The sequence below is a fragment of the Taudactylus pleione genome, unplaced genomic scaffold (genome assembly GCF_031769625.1).
Source record: "Taudactylus pleione unplaced genomic scaffold, aTauple2 ptg000041l, whole genome shotgun sequence".
Lineage (NCBI taxonomy): Eukaryota > Metazoa > Chordata > Amphibia > Anura > Myobatrachidae > Taudactylus > Taudactylus pleione.
Genome location: NW_028284443.1, coordinates 36,335,573 through 36,358,948, shown reverse-complemented (window position 1 = coordinate 36,358,948; position 23,376 = coordinate 36,335,573). Strand labels below are relative to the sequence as shown.

The window sequence follows — 23,376 nt, the reverse complement described above, 5'->3', positions numbered from 1 at the left end:
CTATATTATCATTCTGGAAAAGTTTACAAATCTCTGACACATTTCCCCAATGGCTTTGTCACTTCATTCAAATACACTGTTAGATTACTGAAGATAATATTTTATTACATTGCATATATTTTGCAACCTTGTAGTTCTGCATGTACCTATGATCAGCATGTGATATAGCTGGACAGCCAAATTTGTATTTAACAGGTTTAGGCATGCTATCCATGGGGGTTTTCAATTATTTTATTATTTACAATTTTTTTTCTTTTGCTAGGATCCATACAAATCCTTTGGTCTTCCCTCCATCGGTCGTCTTTCTCAGTACCAAGAACCGCACCAACTGCCAGGGGTATGTCCTATTGCTTTTCCGATTAATATAACTTAATGGTGGATAAAGACGTAGAGGTATATTTACTAAAGTGCGGGTTTACAAAATTGGAGATGTTGCCCATAGCAAATAATCGTATTCTAGCTATCATTTTCTAGAAGGTACTAGATAAATGATAAGTAGAATATGATTGGTTGCCAAAGGCAACATCTCCACTTTTGTGAACCCGCACTTTAGTAAATATACCCCGTAGTGTTGTGGTAATGATGCTCAATGCAGAAATAGACTTATAGGGTAGAGCAGCCAGCATACAACTTACAAAACATGTTTGATAGATATGATTCTAGTTCACATTGATGAGGAAACTGACAGTTATGTGCTGCATAAAAAGAACAAAAAGGTCTTCCTTTTCTGTGTAATAAACGTACATTTGGTGTAACTGTGAGCCAGTGTTTACTTGCAGACTGACAGGGCTATACCATCTGTGTGTACAATTACTCAGACTGATTACTTGCGTGGAAGGGAGGAAGAATTCAAAATGTAAAGATGTTATTGGATATGTGATTTATTTCACTTCTTAAAATTGTTTTTCCCATATTCTTTCTAATGGGACCTGACCCTTTCTTGGCTCAGAGGCTCCATGCTGTGTTCAAAGCCTGCGAGTAGAACAAAAATTTCGAGGGCTTAACAGGCATTATGTCTCTTGCTAAATATTAGAAAAGAAAACATACATTAGAGGTTGTGCTTAAACATCACTTGTGAACGTCAAGCAAAGATTCATTGAATTAAAATGCACGTTAATTATTCAGGCTTTCTTTCCCTCTGTTCTGTCTACATTTTAATAGCTAACAAGATGTCAAGCATTTTGCCCTTGCAAGTTATTGCAATTTGCAGTTTTCAAACGTGAGACCTGTTGAAAGTGCAAGTGATAATGGACCAAACCGTACCCCCTACAGACAGTGTCCCACAAAATTGTGCTTCAATTAATGCTGCGGCAGGAGTTTTGTGTAATATCATTTCTGCTTGCAAGCTATCTGTAGAGAGAAAAAAAAACAATTAAAATGCCTTAAATATTCTGTATACTGCAATTATTTGCTGATATGAATGTAGCATGTCAGCTAAATAGAGCAAGGGATAGATAAAGTGATTGGGTGCAGGGGAGTGCACACTAAGCTTTGTCTGTCATTATTGCTGCGAGCAATCAAATTGATGCCAGCAGGACAGTAGACGCGTTGACAGCTGTAATTATGAATCTCCATGGTGATCATTTTTGGCCTGTCATGGAGGCCCACTTGTCCCCTACCTTGCAAGCATTTAATCAGATTGGGCTGTCACTTGTCAGGTAGACATGGCGGGCTGGGAGTTGTGTTTTGAGGGAGAGGTGATATGAAAATGAAGAGTGGGAGATGCCTGAAAGCGTCACGTGGTATGTTACAGTACAGATAGAATACACTTTAATTATGCCAGAGGCTTCAGAGCTGTGGTGAGGACATTGCCTATAGTGTTACTGATCTGCTTCATATTGCTTGATGGTGGTTTATGACAATTAGAGCTGATACTCTTAGTCAGCAGCATATTATGTCTCTAATCATGGAATTAATTGCAAGTAAGTTAATTATGTTTTCATGTGGTTCCTCCCTTAGACTGAGTTTTCAATTAACTTTGGACTTAATGATTTAATAAAATCATGGTTACTCCTAAATGCACACATGCTCACGCTATAAAAGTGTTATGATTACCAGTTGGATTCGCATAAATTGGCAATGAATATATATATAATGAAGTAAAGGGCACTCGCCATTTCCAGCAATATCTAAAATCCAGTAATTTATTAGTTACGTACCCCCAGTGTTACGTTTCAGTCCCATTGTAGTCCTTTGTCAAGTATAGTAAGACCCCCAATGGAGAAACCGCAGTTCTGGATTTTTGATATTACTGGAAATGGTGATTGCCTGATTGCCCTCTACTTCATTCTTTTTAGATGTGTAAGAGAGAAGGACTCTGCTAGCTTACTGAGACTGCACCAAGGAGTGAGATACGGCTGCAGTGAGTGCAGGCCTCAAACATTTAGCCTTATCCTGCACTAATTAAAAGTAAAAGTCCAAGTCTTCACTTATTTATTTAAAAAAAAATAAAAAATCAACCAGCTTCTCCTCTTGATAGGTCCTAGTGGGATGTAGTTATTCTCAATCCTGACCTCGGAATCCCGGCAAGGAATTTAACATAGGCCACGAAATACCGACGCCTATGTTAATCCCGACGCCGGAACTTCAAGGACGCCAGCCCGAACGAAGGTAAGTACGGGGCGCCCTTAGCATTAGCCGCGGGGGGGAGGGTTAGGGTGTCTAGCGGACTAGGTTTAGGGGTGGGGGAGATTAGGGTAAGCACCCCTTGGGGGGAGGATTAGGCATCCCCCCGGGAGGGTTAAGTTTAGGGAGTGGTAAGAGGTGGTTAGGCACCCCCAGGGAGAGGTTGGAGTTAGGGACTAGGGGGGGAGGTTAGGGTTAGGCACCACTAAGGGAGGGCTGGGGTTAGTGGGGGGGGACAGGGGAGGGTTAGGGTCCTAATCTGCCCCAGACAGGATCTTCATCATGTCAGGCATCCACTGTCGGGAGTTGAACAGCCGCCGGTATTCCAATCCCATTCAGGTGTTTGTCACAATGGACCTGGAATCAGCGGTGTAGTGTGTGGACAGGGCGCCCGGAGCATGTGCGTGCTACAGCGCCCCCCCCCCCCCCCCCAAGTGTGCCAGAGAGGAGGCGTGTCCAGCATGTGGGGTTAAGTTAAAGGGAAATTAAAAAATGTTTGGGTGTAAGCAAAAAAAATACACCTTACCTATATGGTGGTTTCTCAGCAACACCATCCCCCCCTGTCAGACCACACCCCTCTGTCACATAAGCCCTCTCTTCAGCCCGTTACACTACCCCTCTGTCACACCAGAACTCTTTCACACCACCCATCTGTAACACTAGCCCCCTGTCACACCACCCCTCTGTAACACTAGCCCCCTGTCACATCACCCCTCTGTAAAACTAGCCCCCTTTCACACTAGCCCCCTTTCACACTAGCCCCCTTTCTCTTCAGCCCCCTGTCACTCCCGCCAACCCCTTCGCCAGCCCCCTCCAACTTACCTTCTTCTCTTCAGTGTGCATGCTCTTCTGCCTGCTCCTCAATGCGGCATGGAGAGAGACATGGAGGTGGGGGAGCGGCGCGTGCGCAGAAGGGGCATGGTGGTGACGCTGAGACCTAGTGCTCGGCGGCTGTTGGTTGTCTGTGGCTGCAGCGCCCTAGCCAGAACAAGTGCATGGAGCACATGCTCCACCGGCGCCGCCCTTGCTACGCCCGTGCCTAGAGCAAAACACATTGCCATTTCAGACACTGACAGGAGAGGATCAATTGCGGAAAATGACATCCCCGAACAAGTCTCAGACAAAAAGCATTGGGTGGTTTAAGCGGGGTCCTTACAATAAGGAACTATACTAGGTCCACCAGGAGCTCACACCTGCTGAAAAGGTTGAGTGGACTTAACATCTTTTCCCAAAGAGAATAAAGTATTTTTAAAAGTAATAAAAATCAAGGTATGTATTTTTACTCTTTCTAAAATAAATACAACTTGGTGAAACACTACAAAATTAGCAGCCTTTGGCCTTGTTTGGGTGCTTTTAGTGCAAGTGTCTTTCAATAGGACCATTTCAGAAGGTTGGAAGCTGAAGGATGTCTCAACTGGCTTGTGATCAAATGTGAGCAGGAGATTAAAGGACCACCTATTCCACAACACAAATTAAAGTATCAATGTACGCAAACCAATTGAAGAAATAATATATGTGTTATCCCTTTTTTACTAGAATACTGCACTATTTGCGCCATTTTGTTTTTGTATTGAGTTTTTATTATTCTTATTTTTATTTTATTTTATTTTGTATTGTCACACAACTCAGTGTTAGACTTCGATATCTGACTCGGCGTTGCCACTTTTCTGCCATAGAGACTCTGGTAGGTCAGCACGCTTTAGTGTGATCTCCATCGGTCATCCATGTGGTTGGCTGCCATCTTGTTCGTGTCACATGACGTTCTAATCACCAACCATGGCCTCCGTTCTGATCATCTGACCAGCGCAGCCTATAGGGAGTAAGGACCATATTTAATCACTTGATGATTTACTGGCAGTTTAAATTTTATTTTAATTTTTTTAAATGTAATACAGTTTAAGCATTTCAAAAATATGTATATTTATAGGCCCCTATTATAAAATCATATTCCACCCCCACCCCCCCTTCTATTGCACCTTTCCCTCCTCTACCTGTGACCAGTGTAATTTATTTTATTTTTTTTATTCCTCCATAACCTCACTTTATTTTACACTACCCTGGACACACAGTGGGGCAACGCTGGCTTCCCGTCGGCTGCTGCTCTCTGCAGCTGCCGGGCATTCACAGTGGGGGCAGGCTTTTTAACCGCAGATCCTGACACTGTCTTTCTGCGATCTCCTCCTGGATGTCCCAGCAATTAAACTTAACATGTCTAAAGGCCCCCATACATCAGCAATTGATTGCAGCAATCGTGCAATTTGCAATCGATTGTGTATAAAAATCTTTCCCTTTTTCAATTGATTGCAGATTTGCCATAATCGATTGAAAAAGGGAAAGATTTTTATACACAATCGATTGCAAATTGCATGATTGCTGCAATCAATTGCTGATGTATGGGGGCCTTAAGATAGAGCTGATCATCTTCCCTCCCTCCCGAGTCCCCTCTCCTCTCTCGATTTCACTATCTATCAACAAACTCGCCATCTCATCCATCTCTCAATTCCGCTGTCTTGGACTTTCCATGACTCCAATCTTTGATTCAAACCACACATTCAGACCCTCTCCCACTCATGTTGGTTCCACCTTTTGTAACATCTGCAGAATCAAACCCTTTCTCATCCTAGAGTCAAAACAGATCCACTTGCTGGTCATCTCTAGGCTGGACTACTGCAACCTCCTCTTAACTGGCCTCCCTGGCTTTCTTCTCTCTACACTCCACTCTGTCCTTAATGCTTTTACTTGATTCATCTTCCTCTCCAAATGAACTGCTTCTGCTTACCCCCTTCACCAGGCCCTTCATTGCCTCCCCTTTCCCTTCAGAATCCAATTTAAACTCCTCAAACTCGCCTATAAAGCCCTCACCCAGCTCACTCCCCCTTACATTTCCGTCCTCCTCTCCTTCCATACTCCCGGCCGCCCACTTTGCTCAGCCACTGAACGTTGTCTCTTCTCCCAACTGATTAACTCCTCCCACTCCTGCCTCCAAGATTTTACCCTTGTTGTCCCCTACACTCACTGGAACTCTCTCCCTCCCCCAATTAGACTCTCACCACTTCTCTCCAAAGCTAAAACAAGCTCTCAAAGCACACTACTTTAATAAAGCCCTCCAGCTCTCATCCTAACTCACCCTGACATGTTCCTCCCTCACTGTTTCTCCCCTCTGCAACACCTCACTGTCTGTTAATCCTCTCTAGACTGTAAGCTGTAATAAGTAGGGCCCTCTTGTGCTCCTCCCCTGCCCACATTGCCACCAAATCTTTAAGCTAAACAGGCAGAGCTACCTCTGTGGCTACTGTGACTGCATATAAAACAATGTAGTTATATATCTTATATCCCATGTTCTGCAATGTTTTGTTTTGTAAGTCTTTTGTTTTTTTTCCCCTTTTGTTTTGTTTGTACTTTTTATTACAAAACTTTTTATTACGTACTTTGTCATGCACTGCTTAACCCATGTGGTGCCATAAATCAAGGATAATAATATGTACAAATCGCTATTGTGGTGGTAAACTAAATGTTATCTTTGTGACTAGCTGTCTTTTTCCATATAGTAAGTATAACCTATTTTTATTTATGTCCTGTGCATACATACTACAGATGTGTCCTTGCATGTCTTAGCTGCAGTCAAACTAAAAAGTCCTTCCTGGTGTGCCAGGTCCCGTGAGACCCTGCTACCACCGGGCATCTTTTTTTGTGTCGATTTTCGCCACACAATGCAACTTGCCTGGTGTGAGTGAGCAGTCTTGTCCCATGCTACTCTGCTAGTGTCAGGCATGTTTTTTGCTGAAAATGCGTCTAAAGGCCCCCCATACAAGGTGCGATATGCACCATGCTATGACCGATCCGATGGCCGACATATCTGGCGGTCCCCACACACGGAGTGATCGGATGGCCAACCGCCCAATATGCCGGCACCCCCCTCCGCCATCCGCATAGCGCTGCATGGGATCGTACATCGCTCCCCCATATCAACTGAACATGCAGAAAGATCTGGATGTGCGATCCCATGGGAGCGTGCACTGGCCGATATATCATACCCACACACAGAACGATATAGCAGAGATATCGTTCCAATACGTCGGATCGGCTGCTATATCGCACCTTGTATGGGGACCTTAAGTCACAGTCTGATGCTACTAGGACTCACCAGCAGACTCTGCTGATTAATTTGATATGTGATATTGTATATCTGTGTGCGACTGAGTCTCTGACTCTGTATATGAAATGCTACAATGTAGCGAACGCAGTTTTTTTTCCTTCCAAGTTCCGTTGTGCTTCATATACAGACACAGATTGAGGGGGAGCAAAGGATAAAAAATAGGCTCCACTCACACTTGGTCACCTAGGGGTAAATTTACTAAAGTGAGAGTTTTTAGAAATGAGTTTTATAAGAGATGTTGCCCATAGCAACCAATCAGATTCTACTTAACATTTAACTAGCACCTTAATAGCTAGAATCTGATTGGTTGCTATGGGCAACATCTCTTCTAAAACCTCTCATATTAGTAAATATACCCCTAGTGTCTATGCATTTCCCACCAATGAGGGTTCTTTTATATTCTCTCCTTGCACCAGCCCCTGAGGCTTCATAGGAGATGAACCCTCCCTCCTCCTGTGAACTCACCGCATTGGCACAACTAACTATATTATAATAAATTATAGAGAGAAAAGAACACTAACAACTGCAAAAAATAAAGCTGTAACCTTCAATAAAAGTATAAGAAACAAAATGCTTAATATAATGAAGCACTTACAGTTCGCTTACTTATGACGACTAACGGGAGGGACACTAGTACAGAGGGCTGAATGAAAAAAAAATCTATATATATAAATATTAATAAAAAAAAAAGTCTGTATATGTGTGTGTATATATATATATATATATATATATATATATATATATATATATATGTATAATATATATATGTATATACACACAGTATATCTTAGATTTTCATAAATTAATGATACACTTACACCGATCTGACTACATTAAAACCACATGCCTAATCTTGTGTAGGTCCCCTTCATGTTACCAAAACAGCTCTGACCCGTCGAGGCATGGATTCCACAAGACCACTGAAGGTGTCCTGTGGTATCTGGCACCAAGACATTACCAGGAGAGCCTTATAGTCCTGTAAGTTGTGAGCTGAGATCTCCATTGTCTGGACTTGTTTTTCCAGCGTATCCCACAAATGCTTGCTCGGATTGAGATCTGGGGAATTTGGAGGCCAAGTCAACACCTTGAACTCTTTTTCATGTTCCTCAAACCATTCCCGAACAATTTTTGCAGTATGGCAGGGTACATTAGCATGCTGAAAGGGGCCACTGCTATCAGGGAATACCATTGCCATGAAGGAGTTTACTTGGTCTACACCAATGTTTAGGTAGGTGGTATGTGTCAAAGTAATATCCGCATGAATGCCAGGACACAAGGTTTTTCAGCAGAAAATTACTCAGAGCTTGCCATAGAGCATCCTGGTGCCATCTCTTCCCCAGGTAAACAATGCACTTGCACCCAACCGTCCATATGATGTAAAATAAAACGTGATTCATCAGACCAGACCACCTACTTTCATTGCTCCATGGACCAGTTCTGTGACCTACGTGCCCATTGTAGGTGCTTTGGTGGTGGACAGGGGTCAGCACGGGCACTCTGACTTGTCTGTGGCTACGCAGCCCCATATGCAGCAAGCTGCAATGCAATGTGTGTTTTCTGACACCGTTCTATCATAGCAATCATTAACTTTTTCAGCAATGTGTAGTACAGTAGTTCCTGTGGAATTGGGTAAGAGGCTAGTTTTCACTCATTAGTGAGCCTTGGGCGGCCATAACTCTGTCGCCGGTTCACCGGTTGACCTTTCTTGGACCACTTTAGGTAGGTACTAACCACTGCATACGAGGAACACCCCACTAGACCTGCTGTTTTGGAGATGCACTGACCCAGTCGTCTAGCCATCACAATTTGGCCAGTGTCAAAGTCGTGCAAATTCTTCCTCTTGCCAGTTTTTCCTGCTTCCAACACATCCATTGCTTAATATATTTCCCATCCCTTAACAGGTTCCGTTGTAACAAGATAATCAATGTATTTCACTTCACATGCCGGTGGTTTTAATGTTATGGCTGATCAGTGTTTAAATGATCAGGATACAAGTAACAATGCCACAATTATTTAACTGAAGCAGTCTTTTATATTCACATCCCTAGGATGGGAGTGATGCTTACCAGAATAATGTTGTCAAGATGATCTGGGTGTAGCGTTATTCAAAAGGTACCACCTCACTGACAGGTAAATATGCAGTTCTTGTGATGAGGAGCCAGGCATTAAGGCTGAAGGACTGTTGCCGTCTGGCCACAAGGTGATCTGCAGTCCTTGTTGAATGGGGATTTGGCCTTTTGGCTGTAGAATTTGTGCCTTTCAGCCAACGGATAGCTGGTGTCTCAAAAGGTGAAGGAAGGAATTGGTCCAATGCAGGTTGACGTAGTGGTTACCATTACTGCCTCACAGCCCCTGAGGTCATGAGTTAAATACTTTAACTAGGCACTGTCCGTGGGCAGTTTGTATGTTCTCCCTGTGGTTGTGTGTATTTGGGTTCTTCGGTTTCTTCCCACTGGCAGCTTAATTTGCTTCTGACAAAAAGTGTTTTAACCTATTTCAACATTTGTAAGGCCGTTCAGTCCACATCACAAAGTCTGAGTTTTTCATAGAAAATAAAAATGCACAACTTCTCCAATAAATGCTAATACATTTCTACTGGCAGATTTTAAGGCTACAACAAAATTGATTTTGTTGAGCTCCCCATCTTTTTAATTTAGTATCAGGCTGTGCTATCTGCTGCCTATCCAGATAAAGGAGAGGACAGCAAGTAGTGCATACATGAACCTCTGTGTTTCTTGGTGTAGTCCCTAACTATTACTTTCTACTGATATAAGGAAGAAGTGATCTAACTGGTGACTTTGGCGGTAGTCTTGGTTATCTAAGACTATTGCTCGATCTCTATCAAACCCTAGGGGCAATTACCGGATCTCAGAATGTATACCCCATTACCGACACTATAATGCTGACTGTGAGGTCACTTTTCATTTCCATAGAAGGACGCAGAGGACATGCCCATGAACATTGTGATTACCAACTACCTGCTGTTTCATTCCTCCTCCTTTATTCTCTTTAAAGTGAGCGGCACTTACTACAGTACAGTATGCATAGTATAGCCTCAGCTAAAAGAGAAAAAGAGGGTTAGTGTGACAAAATAAATGCAATGTCACCCTGGTATTCTATGCCTCACTTTCATTGTTCTGTCTTTATAAACCAACAGAAAATAAACAACTGCCGAGTTATGTATTTGGAAGTTTATGGGTTAATTTCTCAACACATTTCTAATCTGTGATTTTAGTAGTGTCCCTATTGCCAACTATGTGTGTGTAATGTTTATACTGCAACATTTCATTAGCTGCCACTTAGGAACTAACAATATCATCATACTCCCATGTGGATGCCATAGGCAAGGATTCCAATATTATCAGCTAACAGACATTTTGTGGACTGTTCCCTTCCTCGGTGCACACAGCTGGGTTGCTGTCTTATCTGGGAGGTTTTTTCCCCCAGGTGACGGGTTGCTGTGAGGTTTAAGACTCCTCCACCCACCTTCATCCACTGTGCTGCATCCAAAGCCTGCTGTTCCTGCCACTCTTGCAGAATTCCTGTGTCCCTAGGATCAGTGGGACATGCCTCTCCTGAATATTTTGATTAGCTCTTGAATGTTTTAGATGCCAACGTTTGTAAGCAGCAATTTAATAAATGTTTATTCCCCTGATATTGTTCATTTGAAAATTTTCTTAAGGGTAACACTGATGAAGTCAACAAACTTCACTTACTCATTAGTAGCAATCAAATATTTCAGTGTTTAGAAACTGTCCCTATTTTTCCATCTCATGCCGTTATAAGATCAAAACTGTTATAAGAACTATGTCATTATTAAACAAATCCAGAGAGAAGCTGACTGAATAAACAGTAATGATTCAATGGGTAAGCGCGAGGCCGAAGGTGGCCTAAATCTTCAGATGACAGGGCAGAAAACTGTGATTGCCACAAGTTTCTGAAACCTTTGTATTGGAACTTGTGTAGAGCTTTTGTTATTGTTTGAGCTTGACATGCGTGTCTTGTTATTGTATTTGGTAGATAATCCTGCAATGAATACATAGTGGAACTTGCCTAACATTTTATACTTTTGCTACCTATTTATTAATAGTATGTTTTCTACATATTTTGCTTAATACACTTTTTTAAAATAAAATATACACTTTCTGTATATAAATTTGTATATATATGTATGTGTTTATATATAATTTATATAAATTGAGTGTCGTAAACATGAAATATATACATATATAATATATATATGAGTCATTTGCCGCCGGGCGCGAGCCCTGAAGGGGGCACCTGGCTCCATTGTCACCCGGCCGTTCCGGGCACTGCTGAGGAGGAGCTGCATGGAGAAGGAGCACCGCTGATCGGCGCTTCTCTCCGCTCTCCGTCCCCCCGCGCCAGCGGCAGCCGGAGGACGGAGCTCACTCCTGAGCTCCGGCTTCCAGGTCCCACAGTGCACTATGGGAGTGACATCATAATGTCGCTCCCATAGTTTTGAGGATGGACGGAAGCAGGCACTATTGGAGCAGGGTTTAAGGTAAGTGTTGTGTTGTGTTCGCGCACCCAGGGGCTTACTACTGGGGACACTACAGGGGCCTTACTAATGGGGGCATCCTATGGGGGCACTGCAGACAGCATTACTACTGGGGGCACTACAAGGGCCTCTTGATCCTATACCCTCACAAATCAGTAAAGCTCTGTCTCCTGTGCTCATTCCACACCTAACTAAAATCTGTAATCTCTTTCTCTACTGGTATATTTCCATCACTGTTCAAGCATGCAGTGATCACTCCCATTTTGAAAAAACAAAATTCTGACCCTAACTCTCTCTCAAATTACCGTCCTATCTCCCAGCTCCATTGCCCCTCCAAGCTACTGGAGAGACTTGCCTACACTCGCCTCACACTCTTTCTTAACACCCACAACTTATTGGATCCACTTCAGTAAGGCTTTCGTTCCCAACACTCCACTGAGACAGCACTGACTAAGTTAGTAAATGATCTGGTCACTGCCAAGGCTAAAGGCCATTATTCACTTCTAATTCTTCTAGATCTCTCTGCTGCCTTTGACACTGTTGACCACTCTCTTCTCATACAAACACTACAATCCCTAGGTCTTCAAGACACAGCCCATTCTTGGTTCTCATCCTACCTACAGTCAGGTGCATAAATATTGGGACATTGACAGAATTTTCATATTTTGGCCTCTATTCACCACCACAGTGGCTTTGAAATGAAACAAACAAGATGTGCTTTAACTGCAGACCTTCAGATTTAAGTTGAGGGTAATTACATCCAAATCAGGTGAACGGTGTAGGAGTTACAACGGTTTCTATATGTGCCTCCCACTTTTTAAGGGGCCAAAAGTAATGGGACTATCAACTCAGAAGCTATTTCATGGACAGGTGTGGGCTATTCCCTCGTTATTTCATTATCGATTAAGCAGGTAAAAGGTCTGGAGTTGATTCTAGGTGTGACATTTGCATTTGGAATCAGTAGCTGTCGACTCTCAATATGAGATCCAAAGAGCTGTCACTGTCAGTGAAGCAAGCCATCATTAGGCTGAAAAATCAAATAAACCCATCAGAGAGCAAAAACATTAGGTGTGGCCAAATCAACTGTTTGGAACATTCTTAAAAAGAAAGAATGCACCGGACAGCTCAGTAACACCAAAAGACCTGGAAGACCATGGAAAACAACTGTGGTGGATGACAGAAGAATTATTTCCCTGGTGAAGAAAAACCCCTTCACAACAGTTGGCCAAATCAAGAACACTCTCCAGGAGGTAGGTGTATATGTGTCAAAGTCAACAATCAAGAGAAGACTTCACAAGAGTGAATATAGAGGGTTCACCACAAGATGTAAACCATTGGTGAGCCTCAAAAACAGGAAGACCAGATTAGAGTTTGCAAACAACATCTAAAAAAGCCATTACAGTTCTGGAACAACTTCCTATGGACAGATGAGACAAAGATCAACTTGTACCAGAGTGATGGGAAGAGAAGAGCATGGAGAAGGAAAGGAACTGCTCATGATCCAAAACATACCACCTCATCAGTGAAGCATGGTGGTGGTAGTGTCATGGCGTGGGCATGTATGGCTGCCAATGGAACTGGTTCCCTTGTATTTATTGATGATGTGACTGCTGACAAAAGCAGCAGAATGAATTCTGAAGTGTTTTGGGCAATATTATATGCAGATATTCAGTCAAATGCTTCAGAACTCATTGGACGGCGCTTCAAAGTACAGATGGACAATGACCTGAAGCATACTGCAAAAGCAACCAAAGAGTTTTTTTAAGGCTAAAAAGTGAAATGTTATGCAATGGCCAAGTCAATCCCCTGACCTGAATCCGATTGAGCATGCATTTCACTTGATGAAGACAAAACTGAAGGGAAAATGCCCCAAGAACAAGCAGGAACTGAAGACATTTGCAGTAGAGGCCTGGCAGAGCATCACCAGGGATAAAACCCAGCGTCTGGTGATGTCTATGCGTTCCAGACTTCAGGCTGTAATTGCCTGCAAAGGATTTGCAACAAAGTATTAAAAAGTGAAAGTTAGATTTAGGATTTTTTAGTTTGTCCCATTACTTTTGGCCCCTTAAAAAGTGGGAGGCACATATAGAAACCGTTGTAATTAATACACCGTTCACCTGATTAGGATGTAATTACCCTCAAATTAAATCTGAAAGTCTGCAGTTAAAGCACATCTTGTTTGTTTCATTTCAAAGCCATTGTGGTGGTGAATAGAGGCCAAAATATGAAAATTCTGTCAATGTCCCAATATTTATGCACCTGACTGTATCTAATCGCTCTTTCACTGTTCGCTTTTCTGATTCTACCTCCACTTCATTACCTCTATCAGTTGGAGTACCACAAGGTTCAGTATTAGGTCTTCTGCTTTTCTCAATATACACCACCTCTCTTGGCAAACTAATCAGCTCTTTTGGTTTTCAATATCATCTGTATGCGGATGATACTCAAATCTACCTGTCCTCCCCAGATTTGTCACCATCTGTGCTGATCCGTGTCACTGAATGTCTCTACCATTTCATCTTGGATGTCATCTCGCCACCTCAAACGTAATATTTCTTTTTTTTTATAACATATTTTTATTGTAAAACCGCAATAAACAATATAACATGTTGATCAGAAAATGACAAGACATCAACAGGACCACAACAGTAATGTGCAATACAATGTATCCATGAGGAACGTAACAATACAGGAATTAAAATGGTGGTTCACCTGAAGACAAGGTTTCTTCATTATACCAGGCTGTAAGTTGAACTGCAGCTCGAAGCGTGTCTTTAACCTGAGGTGTTAATGTGTGAACATATGGGAGCCAAATATTAAAGAACTTCTCTGCTTCCTTGTCTTTATTAAGGGATAGTTCTAGCCAATCCATATTAAATAGGTATGTAATTCTAGGTTGTAAAAGACTGAGCGTTAAAGTGTCAGTGGATATCCATTGAGATAATATTGTTTTTTTCGCAGCTGCTGCAATCTTTGCTAGTAATAGACGGGCACCTCCAGGGGCACAGGATGACCCAGATGATGGTACAATATCCCACATAGCCCACTCGGGTGTTAGTTCAAAAGCAATTCCCAACTTGGTGGATATATAGGTGTGTACCAAGGACCAGAACCTCTGTACCTCCGCACAGTGCCACATACAATGCATTAGATCCGCATCAGGTTGACCACATTTAAAACAATTTGAGTCTGTGGAAGTACCTGTGATGAGTCTTAATTTGGGGGTGAAATAGGCACGATGCAATAATTTATACTGCATTTCCGCGTATGAAGCCGAAATTAATTGCTTATTAAGTCTAACAAAAGATTTTAAAATGGTGGATAGGGGTATGGTAGGGAATGAGGAATGCCACTTGGCAAATCCCACCGTCTCCACTTCCAAATTTATTTCCCGGCGTATATAGGTGTATAGCATAGAAGTGGAAAATGACATAGAAAGGCAGCGAGACAGCACATCATCCAAACCATTTTTCCCAGGTATAATGGGAATTTTAGGGAGTAAAGTATTGACATAACTACGTATTTGGAAATATATAAATAAAGGGATTTGGATACAGGGAAATTTTTCCTGTATTTGGTTATGAGAGTAAATAGTCATTGTGGAGAGATCCAATAATTGATATATGTAACGCAATCCCTGTGTGTTCCAGGTTTTGAAAGTCTGTGTTAGAAAACCAGCATCAAACCCTGGGTTATGGCCGATAGGAAGGAACAAGGAGACATTGGGAGGGACTCTCATTTGAGTTCTGGCTCGTCGCCAAGCCAAGCATGTAGTATGTAGTAGTAGATTTTGTGTTACGTGAGGTGGAAGAGACAAGGGTCGTGTGTGTAGCAAACTAGCTAATGGCATTTCAACACTAAAAGATTGTTCTATTAGCGTGTCAGCAAATCCATTTGTTCCTCTAATCCAGTCAATTGCGTATCGGTAATTTGACGCAATAGCATAAGATTTTAAGCAAGGGAGATTAATTCCGCCTAAAGCAGGTGGTTGGCTGAGTTTGAATAGTGAAATCCTGGGTTTTTTGTTCGCCCAAATGAACTTGCTGATCGCTTTGTTAATCAATTTTAAATCAGATTCTAAAGGAAGCAAGGGGAGCATCTGAAAAAAATATAAAATCCTAGGAAAAGATATCATTTTAATTAATTGACATCTACCGAGATATGAGAGTGGGAGATGTTTCCATTTTTTAAAATCTAAAAGTGTACGTTGTATTAAAGCAGGGAAGTTGACTGAGTATAGGGCGGAGGGATGTGCCGGGATATTAAGGCCTAGGTATTTTAGAGTTGTTTTGGCCCATTTAAATGGGAAAGAATTTTTCCAGTTTTTTGTGACGTCCGAGTGTAGGGCCAAGGCCTCTGTTTTGTTATAATTTATCAAAAAACCAGAGGTAATATGGAAGTCTTTCAGGATATGAAGGAGTTTAGGTATGGCAGAATGTGGGTTCTCAAAATACAGTAATAAGTCATCCGCATACGCGGAGACTTTCAAAGTGTTATTTCCGATATTTATTCCCTGCCATTGTTGACATAGCAAAAAGGTGCGGATAAGAGGATCTATAGCCAGGTTAAATAATAAAGGGGATAGGGGACAACCCTGTCGGGTGCCCCTATGTAGTCTAAGGGATGAAGTATTCAGGCCGTTAACTGTTAGGAATGCTATAGGAGTGTGGTATATTGTTTTGAATAATGTAATAAATTTGGGACCAAAATTTTGTAGCTGGAAGATGCGCAGTAGATGGTTCCACGACACCCTATCAAAGGCCTTGTCAGCGTCGCAGCTGACAAGGAGCGTTTGGTTATTTCTCATTTGGTGAGATTTAGTTAATCCTGCAATCAAATGTCGGACGTTGATCACTGAGTGTCGTCCTTTCATAAACCCAGTTTGTGCGGTGTGTATGAGATGTGGCAATACTAATTGTAAACGTTGAGCGATAATACCAGTGAGGATTTTAAAATCCTGGTTGAGCAGAGATATTGGCCTATATGATTGGGTCAGCGTAGGGTCTTTCTCAGGTTTCAAGAGAAGGATAATTCGGGCCTGGTTAAAGTCTGGTGGTGTTGAGGCTCCCTTCAATATTGAATTAAATAAGGAAACTAAATGAGGGGTTACAAGTGGATTTAATATTTTGTAGTACTCGGCACTAAGGCCATCTGGGCCGGGTGTCTTTCCGTTGGCCAGGGATTTGATAGTTAGAGCAACCTCCAACTCCGAAACAGGAGTTGTTAGGGAGTCGCGGGCCTCTTCAGAGAGGGAAGGTAGATTAGCCTCTTTCAAAAAGTTCATCCCCAGAACAGGGTTATCATCCTGTGCGGAGTATAAGTCTGTGTAATATTGTAAGAAAGAGGCCGCAATGTCCTCGTTGGTATGTAATGATCCTAGGGGACCTTTAAGAGAAAGAATGGGAGAGGATGTTTTCTGACTTCTCACTATATTAGCTAGCAGTTTGCCCGCTTTATTTCCCCAACGGAAATAGCGATGTTTCTGGAAATCTAGATAATATTGGGCTCTTTCAGTGCACAATGTGTCATATAAATTTTTGTTATTCAAATAATTCCGCCGTGTCTCTGTGTTGTTATTTTGCAGCATAATGGCATACGATTGTGATAGGGCTTTACTCAATTCCGTGAAACGTGTGTTAAGTTTACGGCGTTTATGGGAAACATATCCCATAATATGCCCTCTCACTACTGGTTTAGATGCGGCCCAAAACAATGATATGTCGCCAATATGAGAAGCATTATCATTATTATAATTAAGAAATTGTTGTTCTAAGTATTTTTTGAAGTCTGGAGAAGTGAATAAGTATGAGGGGAATCTCCAATTGAAGGAAGATGTTTTGGGGGTAGATAGTTGTAACGTGAACCATGTAGGCGCATGATCGGAGATGACTATGTTTTCTATATGAGATGTTTGAATCCTATTAATTAATGAGCTTGAGACCAGCCAGAAGTCCAATCTAGCTGAGGAGTGATGGGGGTGGGAGTAAAACGTGTAATCACGTGCTAAGGGGTGGAGGTGTCTCCATGGGTCTACTAGGGCGAGGGATTCAATTAGAAGTTGTAGCGTTGGAGATGTGCTGCCCCGCCACTCACCGGATGCTCCCGTTCTGTCCAGACTAGGAGAAAGAGTAGTGTTGAAGTCTCCTCCTATGACGAGGGCGCCTTCTGCCCAATTCTGGAGTCAGGCGTAGAGATCGGAGAAGAATGCATTGTTGTGACCTGTGGGAGCGTACAAAGTGACAAGCGTGATTAATTCACCTTCTAAATTCAGTTTAAGAAAGAGAAATCTGCCCTCGGTGTCCAGGATCGAGTCTACAACTGTGTATTTTAAAGATTTATGGAAAATCACCAGCACCCCTCTTTTTTTAGATGTGAAAGATGCAGCTGTATAATCTTTTATCCATGAGTCTCTAAGAGTATTGGGGTCACCCTGTCTCCAATGGGTCTCCTGTAGCACTGCTATGTCAGGTTTAAATTTTTTAAGTTGTTGTAGTATTTTACGCCGTTTAATCGGGGTGTTTAAACCCTCTACGTTCCAAGTTAAAAATCTTATGTTTTTTTGTGTTTTAGTGAGATCAGCAATAGAGTGAGACATTGTGTTATCCTATACCTGTCCTGTAGATCAAAAAAGTGAACCATCTTAAAGAGACCATCACGCTCTCAGTCCCAGCACGCAGAGAGCGCCTGCAGTAAAACTTTGAAAGTGCCATTACAGAAATACACATAACACAAAAACAAAAACATGACCTGCCATAATATATGGAATATAACAAACATAATGCAGTCTTACAATTTTTGAACATTTTTAGAACCAAAAAATAAGGCTCTACGGGCCTATTTAAACCCAGTGAGGTATAAAAGTATCGATAATTGAAAAAAAGAAATAAAAGAAAATAAAAAAGGGGATATGAAAGAGGAGGAATGGTAAATGTGCAAAAGGAAGGGGAAAAAACAACAAACCAGAGATTATCTTGACAATTCTGCCGTTGACGTTTAGCAGTTGTTGAAATAACCAGAAATCTTGAAAACAAGCATAAGATATATATTTCCAATAACAAACTCTCCATGTTTGCGATAGGAGACGGATTTGTACAATTAAATGTATCTTCTTAAGTCACGATATCATTTTGAGGAGTGATTTGGTCAGTTAGAGAGTCCAGAAAAGTCTTTGCAGACGATGGAGAATCGAAAAAGTGTTGTTTGCCGTTATGTAGGACTTTCAGCTTCGCAGGGTACATTAATGCAAATCTCAGTCCCAGATCAAATAATGCTTTACAAATAGTAGAGTATTCCCTTCTTTTCATTGCTACTTGATACGAGAAGTCCTGAAACAACAACAATTTGTGCCCCTGGTAGGTGAGGCCTTCTGATTTACGGTAGGCGTCCAGTATGCGAGTTTTGTCTAGGTAGTTCAACATTTTCATTATGACAGGCCTAGGTCTTCTCTGGTCAGAAGCACGGTCAGGGCCTATGCGGTGAACTCGTTCTATGATGAGGGTACTGGAAGAAGCCGAGCAATTGATCTCAGAGGGTAACCATTTAGAGACGAAATCCATGAGATCTCTTTGCTTAACAGATTCCGGTAGGCCTATTAACCTTAAATTGTTGCGGCGATTCCTATTCTCTAAGTCTTCCAATTTTTCCTGCATAGCAGAGATCGCTGATTCCTGTGTACGTATTACGCTTTGTGCCTCTGTTAGCTCATCTTCAACATTGGAGATACGTTGTTCTGCTTCCGTAAAGCGTCGACCATGTTCCTTAAGTTGCGAAACTGCTGATTCTATAGCTTCTTTGAGACCGGCCAGTTTTTTGTCAAGCAAGGGAGAAAGAAGCTCGGATATTTCTTGGGCTTTAGCTATTGAGGCGGTACTAAATTGAGTCGAGTTAGAGGCTCCGTCCAGGATATTGTCAGCTGGAGGTGAAGTAGGAGAGTCAGGAGATGATGATGGAGCTACATTTTTGTCTTTCCCTTTAGTAGTTTGACCTTTAGGTGCACGCTGTGGTCTGGCCACAAACTTCTCCATGGTATAGGGATGTGACGTGCGATTTAATCAGGAGCCACTAGGGGGAGCCCCAGGTGTTCAGGATATATATGACACTGGGTCTGTAAATTAGAACCTATAGTATGGCTTGTGAGCACTATCTTTGGACCAGACAAGACAAGATCACAGTATGAGGACCCGGCAACACCACCCTGCTCCCTGGTATGAGCAGCAAATAGAGAGGATTGTGAAAGGAGGTAAGCGCTGGCTGCAGCAACTTGTTCAGGTCTCAAAAATGGCGGCCGCGGGTGATGTGTGGCCAGCGGGGAGCTTATAACTGAGGAACGTCCCTGAAACGGTGTCCAGGCGTCCCGCTTGTTCCTCGGGTCTAATGGTAGCCCCGGTGGCTGTTGCTGGAGGTGGGGAGGGGAGAGATTATGCCCGGCCGCGATCCAAGATGGCGGCCGCGGGCAGTGCCGCTTTTCCAATGCGGCTGTACTCCGGTGTTGTGGGGCAGTGCGGGGGGCCGGGGCATGCGCCGCTCTTACCCGCGTTATCCTAGAGACCTCAGGGTGGCTTTAGGTGAGGCAGTGAGCCTCTCCGGCGGCGCTATGTCTCGGCTATATGGAGCCGGCTTGGGAGCCCATTAAAAGTGCGGCCAGGTCGTTTGGTCCGCCCACCGGAAGCCAAACGTAATATTTCTAAAACAGAATTAATTATATTTCCACCGGCCAATAGTAGTTACCAACCTGATATCTCGATTACTGTTGACAACTCGACAATCAACCCCACCTCACAAGCTCGCTGCCAGGGGGCATCCTTGACTCTGAACTGTCTTGTTCCCCACATTCAATCTGTCTCTAAATCATGTTACATACATCTAAAAAACATAGCCAAAATTTGACTATATCTTACGCAAGACACTGCAAAAACTCTAATACATGCACTCATAATTTCCCGCATTGACTATTGCAATAGTCTCCTTATTGGTCTTCCCAAAAACAGGCTCTCCCCACTACAATCCATTTTGAATGCAGCTGTGAGGTTGATCTTTCTCACCAAACGTTCAGTGTCTGCTGATCCACTCTGTCAGTCCCTCCATTGGCTGCCGGTCTTCTACTGTATTCAATTTAAAATACTTACACTCACACACAAAGCTATTAACCAAACCACAGCAACATACATCTCTTCACGTATCTCAAAATATCTTCCAACCCGACATCTCTGCTCTGCGCAAGATCTGCGTCTCTCATCCCAGCGCATTACTTGTTCCCATGCACGGTTACAGGACATTTTTTGTGCTGCACCCACCCTGTGGAATGCCCTCCCATGCACAATAATGGTGCATACACACGGTCAGATTTTTCATCAGATTTGAACGATAACCATTTTAAAAATCGTTCAAATCTGATGAAAACAAATCGTTCATGTGTACAAGCATGGACGATGTACGATGCGTGTTCACGTTTGTTAGAGAACGATATCTGACACCTGACATGTTTGCCGTCAGATATCGTTCTTTTTCTTCAGATATCGTTCAAATCGTTGAGTAAATCGTTAGCAAAATCATTCAAATCGTTTAAAAAAAAAAAAAAAGAAATCGTTCAAACGATATCGTTCAAAATAAAAATCTGACCGTGTGTATGCTCCATTAGACTTTCCACTAGTTTCCAAACATTCAAGCGTTCTCTGAAAACTCACCTCTTCAGACAAGCTTATCAGATTCCAGGGCCGCCCACCTAACCTTTTATAGCTCCCTATCTAACTCTGTTCTTATAGTAAACACCTATCACATGTTCTCTGTCTTCAATTTAACATCCTCCTGACCCTAGGCCAACTTTCCAGTGTGATTGGATTATACAGCACACCAAGAACATCTGCAATCGGGCTGGACCAATTTGCAATATATAGCACCTATCCTTGTGTATTAACACCTATTTCGCTATAGATTGTAAGCTTGCGAGCAGGGCCCTCTTACCCTTATAATTGTCATTTATGTATGTATGTCTTTTACAACCCAGTATAATGTTAATTCAAATTGTAAAGCGCAACGGAATTTGTTGTGCTATATAAGAAACTGTTAATAAATAAATAATTACAACTGCACTACAGGGGCCCTTTTTACTGGGGGCACTACTACAGGGGGCATTACTTTTAGGGACATTATTACCAGGGGCATTACTACAGTGGGCATTATTACTATTGGGGGCACTGTATAAGGGGTACCACTACTGGGGGCACTGTATAAGGGGGGCCACTACTGAGGGCACTATATGGGGCACTGCATATGGTGACTACTACTGGGGGCACTGCATATGGGACCACTACTAGGAGGTACTGCATAGGGGGACCACTACTGGAGGCACTGCATAGGGGGACCATTACTGGGGGGCACTACATAGGCAGGCACTGCATAGGGGGACCACTACTGGGAGAACTGCATAGGGGGACCACATGGAGCACTGTATAAAAGGAACTGCATAGGGGGGTGGTGGCAGCTGGGGCTGGCACAGATGCTGGGGGGTGGTACATTCAACATTTATCTTGACTCCGGAAACCTGGGATGAAGTTACGCCACTGACTGTATCTATTTCTTCTTCGGGTTCCATAGGGTCCACAGGATCTACCTTGGGGTATGTAGTTGGATCGCATCCAATGCACTACACAGCAAAGCTTTGGAGCTCCCAGCATACACTGGTCCTCCTCCCTATATACCCCACCCCCAGCCACAGGCATTCAGTTTTTTTGTTTGATGCGTGGCAAGACATACCTGTTATAACAGCGAGACTGCTAGGTAGTCCTAAGCTTTTTTTCTTTTATGTTTTACCTTAAGTTTTCAAAGTTCAGAGTTTAGCGGTACCAGGCACCGTGTAAGACAGTTGCACTGTGACTCCTACCTCGAAACACCAGCACCGCTATACGCCCTGAGGTTCTCGGCAGGCCTCTGTGTGGCTTGGCTAGCGGCTCTCGCTGAGGCCTGGGACTGCGGTCGGGTCACGGAAATGGCAGGTAAGCGTTTCCTCTCGGGGACGAAGCAGTCCCCTGCCTCTGGTGTTGAGACGCATCGGAGGCGGCTGCGGGTGAAGTCCTCGTGCAACGTATCCTCACTAAGGCGGCCAGGGCCATATCGTCTGTCGCTGGGGACGGGTGGTAAAACGCACTAGTCAACGTCTTGCTGCCATGAAGTCAGTGTACTCGGCAATCAAAGTCGCAGCCATGGGGAGATAGGCGCTCCCCCCAGATGCAAACTTTTGGTTACGGATTCCCGTGTCTGGTTTGCTATAATTGACCACCTCATGTGTGAGACGCGTGCGCAGTTTAGTGTTAGTCCGTGCACTAAAGGAGTTGGTCTCAGAGGTTTGTTCTGTCTCTCTATATACCTCTCCCTTGGGTTTGGCATACAGTATAGCGCACTCTATATCCTACCATTACCCCTAAGGGGCTGGTCAGTTGATACAGAGTCCATATTGCTTTAGCAAATATATGTGTATTTATGCATTGTATGTGACTGTATGCTAGCTGCTGTGTGTACACTGCCTATTTTTTCAAAACTGTCGGGTACAACTATCACTGTGTTTCTCCTCAAGCCTCTGAAGCTGTGTCAGGCGTCTCATTGATACAAAGTCACATTGCATTCATATTGTATACCTTATACCATTTGTACATTGTCATGTCTGAAGGTAAAGGTGAGGATGGAAGCCCTCCAGTGCTTATTTCCTGTAAGTCCTGTTTGGCAGGCTTATCGGACCAGGATGTTAACCAGTATGGATTGTGTAATAACTGTTGCAAACGGCTATAAAATATATCTGGTACAGCTGCACCAGCACCAGAGTCATCTTGGATGGCCATTACGCCTGAAATTTTGTCCTATTTAATAGGCAAAGCCACGAAGGTACAGGCTCCGGGTGCTGTAGCGCCTCATGCTATTGGGTACGCACAGCATGTGCATCATCCTATGTGTATAGGTCTCCATACTCACATCTGTCCTCAGTATGGAGGAAGAGGAGGTGTCATTGGCATCTAAGGAGCCAATCTTTAGGCATCAGGCTGTGACTAAGGATTATTTCCCTCAGTGTGGGCAGCTGTCGAAT

At 43.0% G+C, this 23,376-nt stretch overlaps 1 protein-coding gene across 1 annotated transcript in view; it reads left to right on the top strand.

The window, feature by feature from the left end:
* The window catches only part of PCCA (propionyl-CoA carboxylase subunit alpha), a 578,198-nt gene that overhangs the window by 222,342 nt on the left and 332,480 nt on the right, over positions 1-23,376 (top strand). The window contains exon 14 of the mRNA XM_088458152.1: positions 263-337. Coding sequence (XP_088314278.1) covers positions 263-337 — 75 coding nt within the window. The remainder of the gene's footprint in view (positions 1-262; positions 338-23,376) is intronic.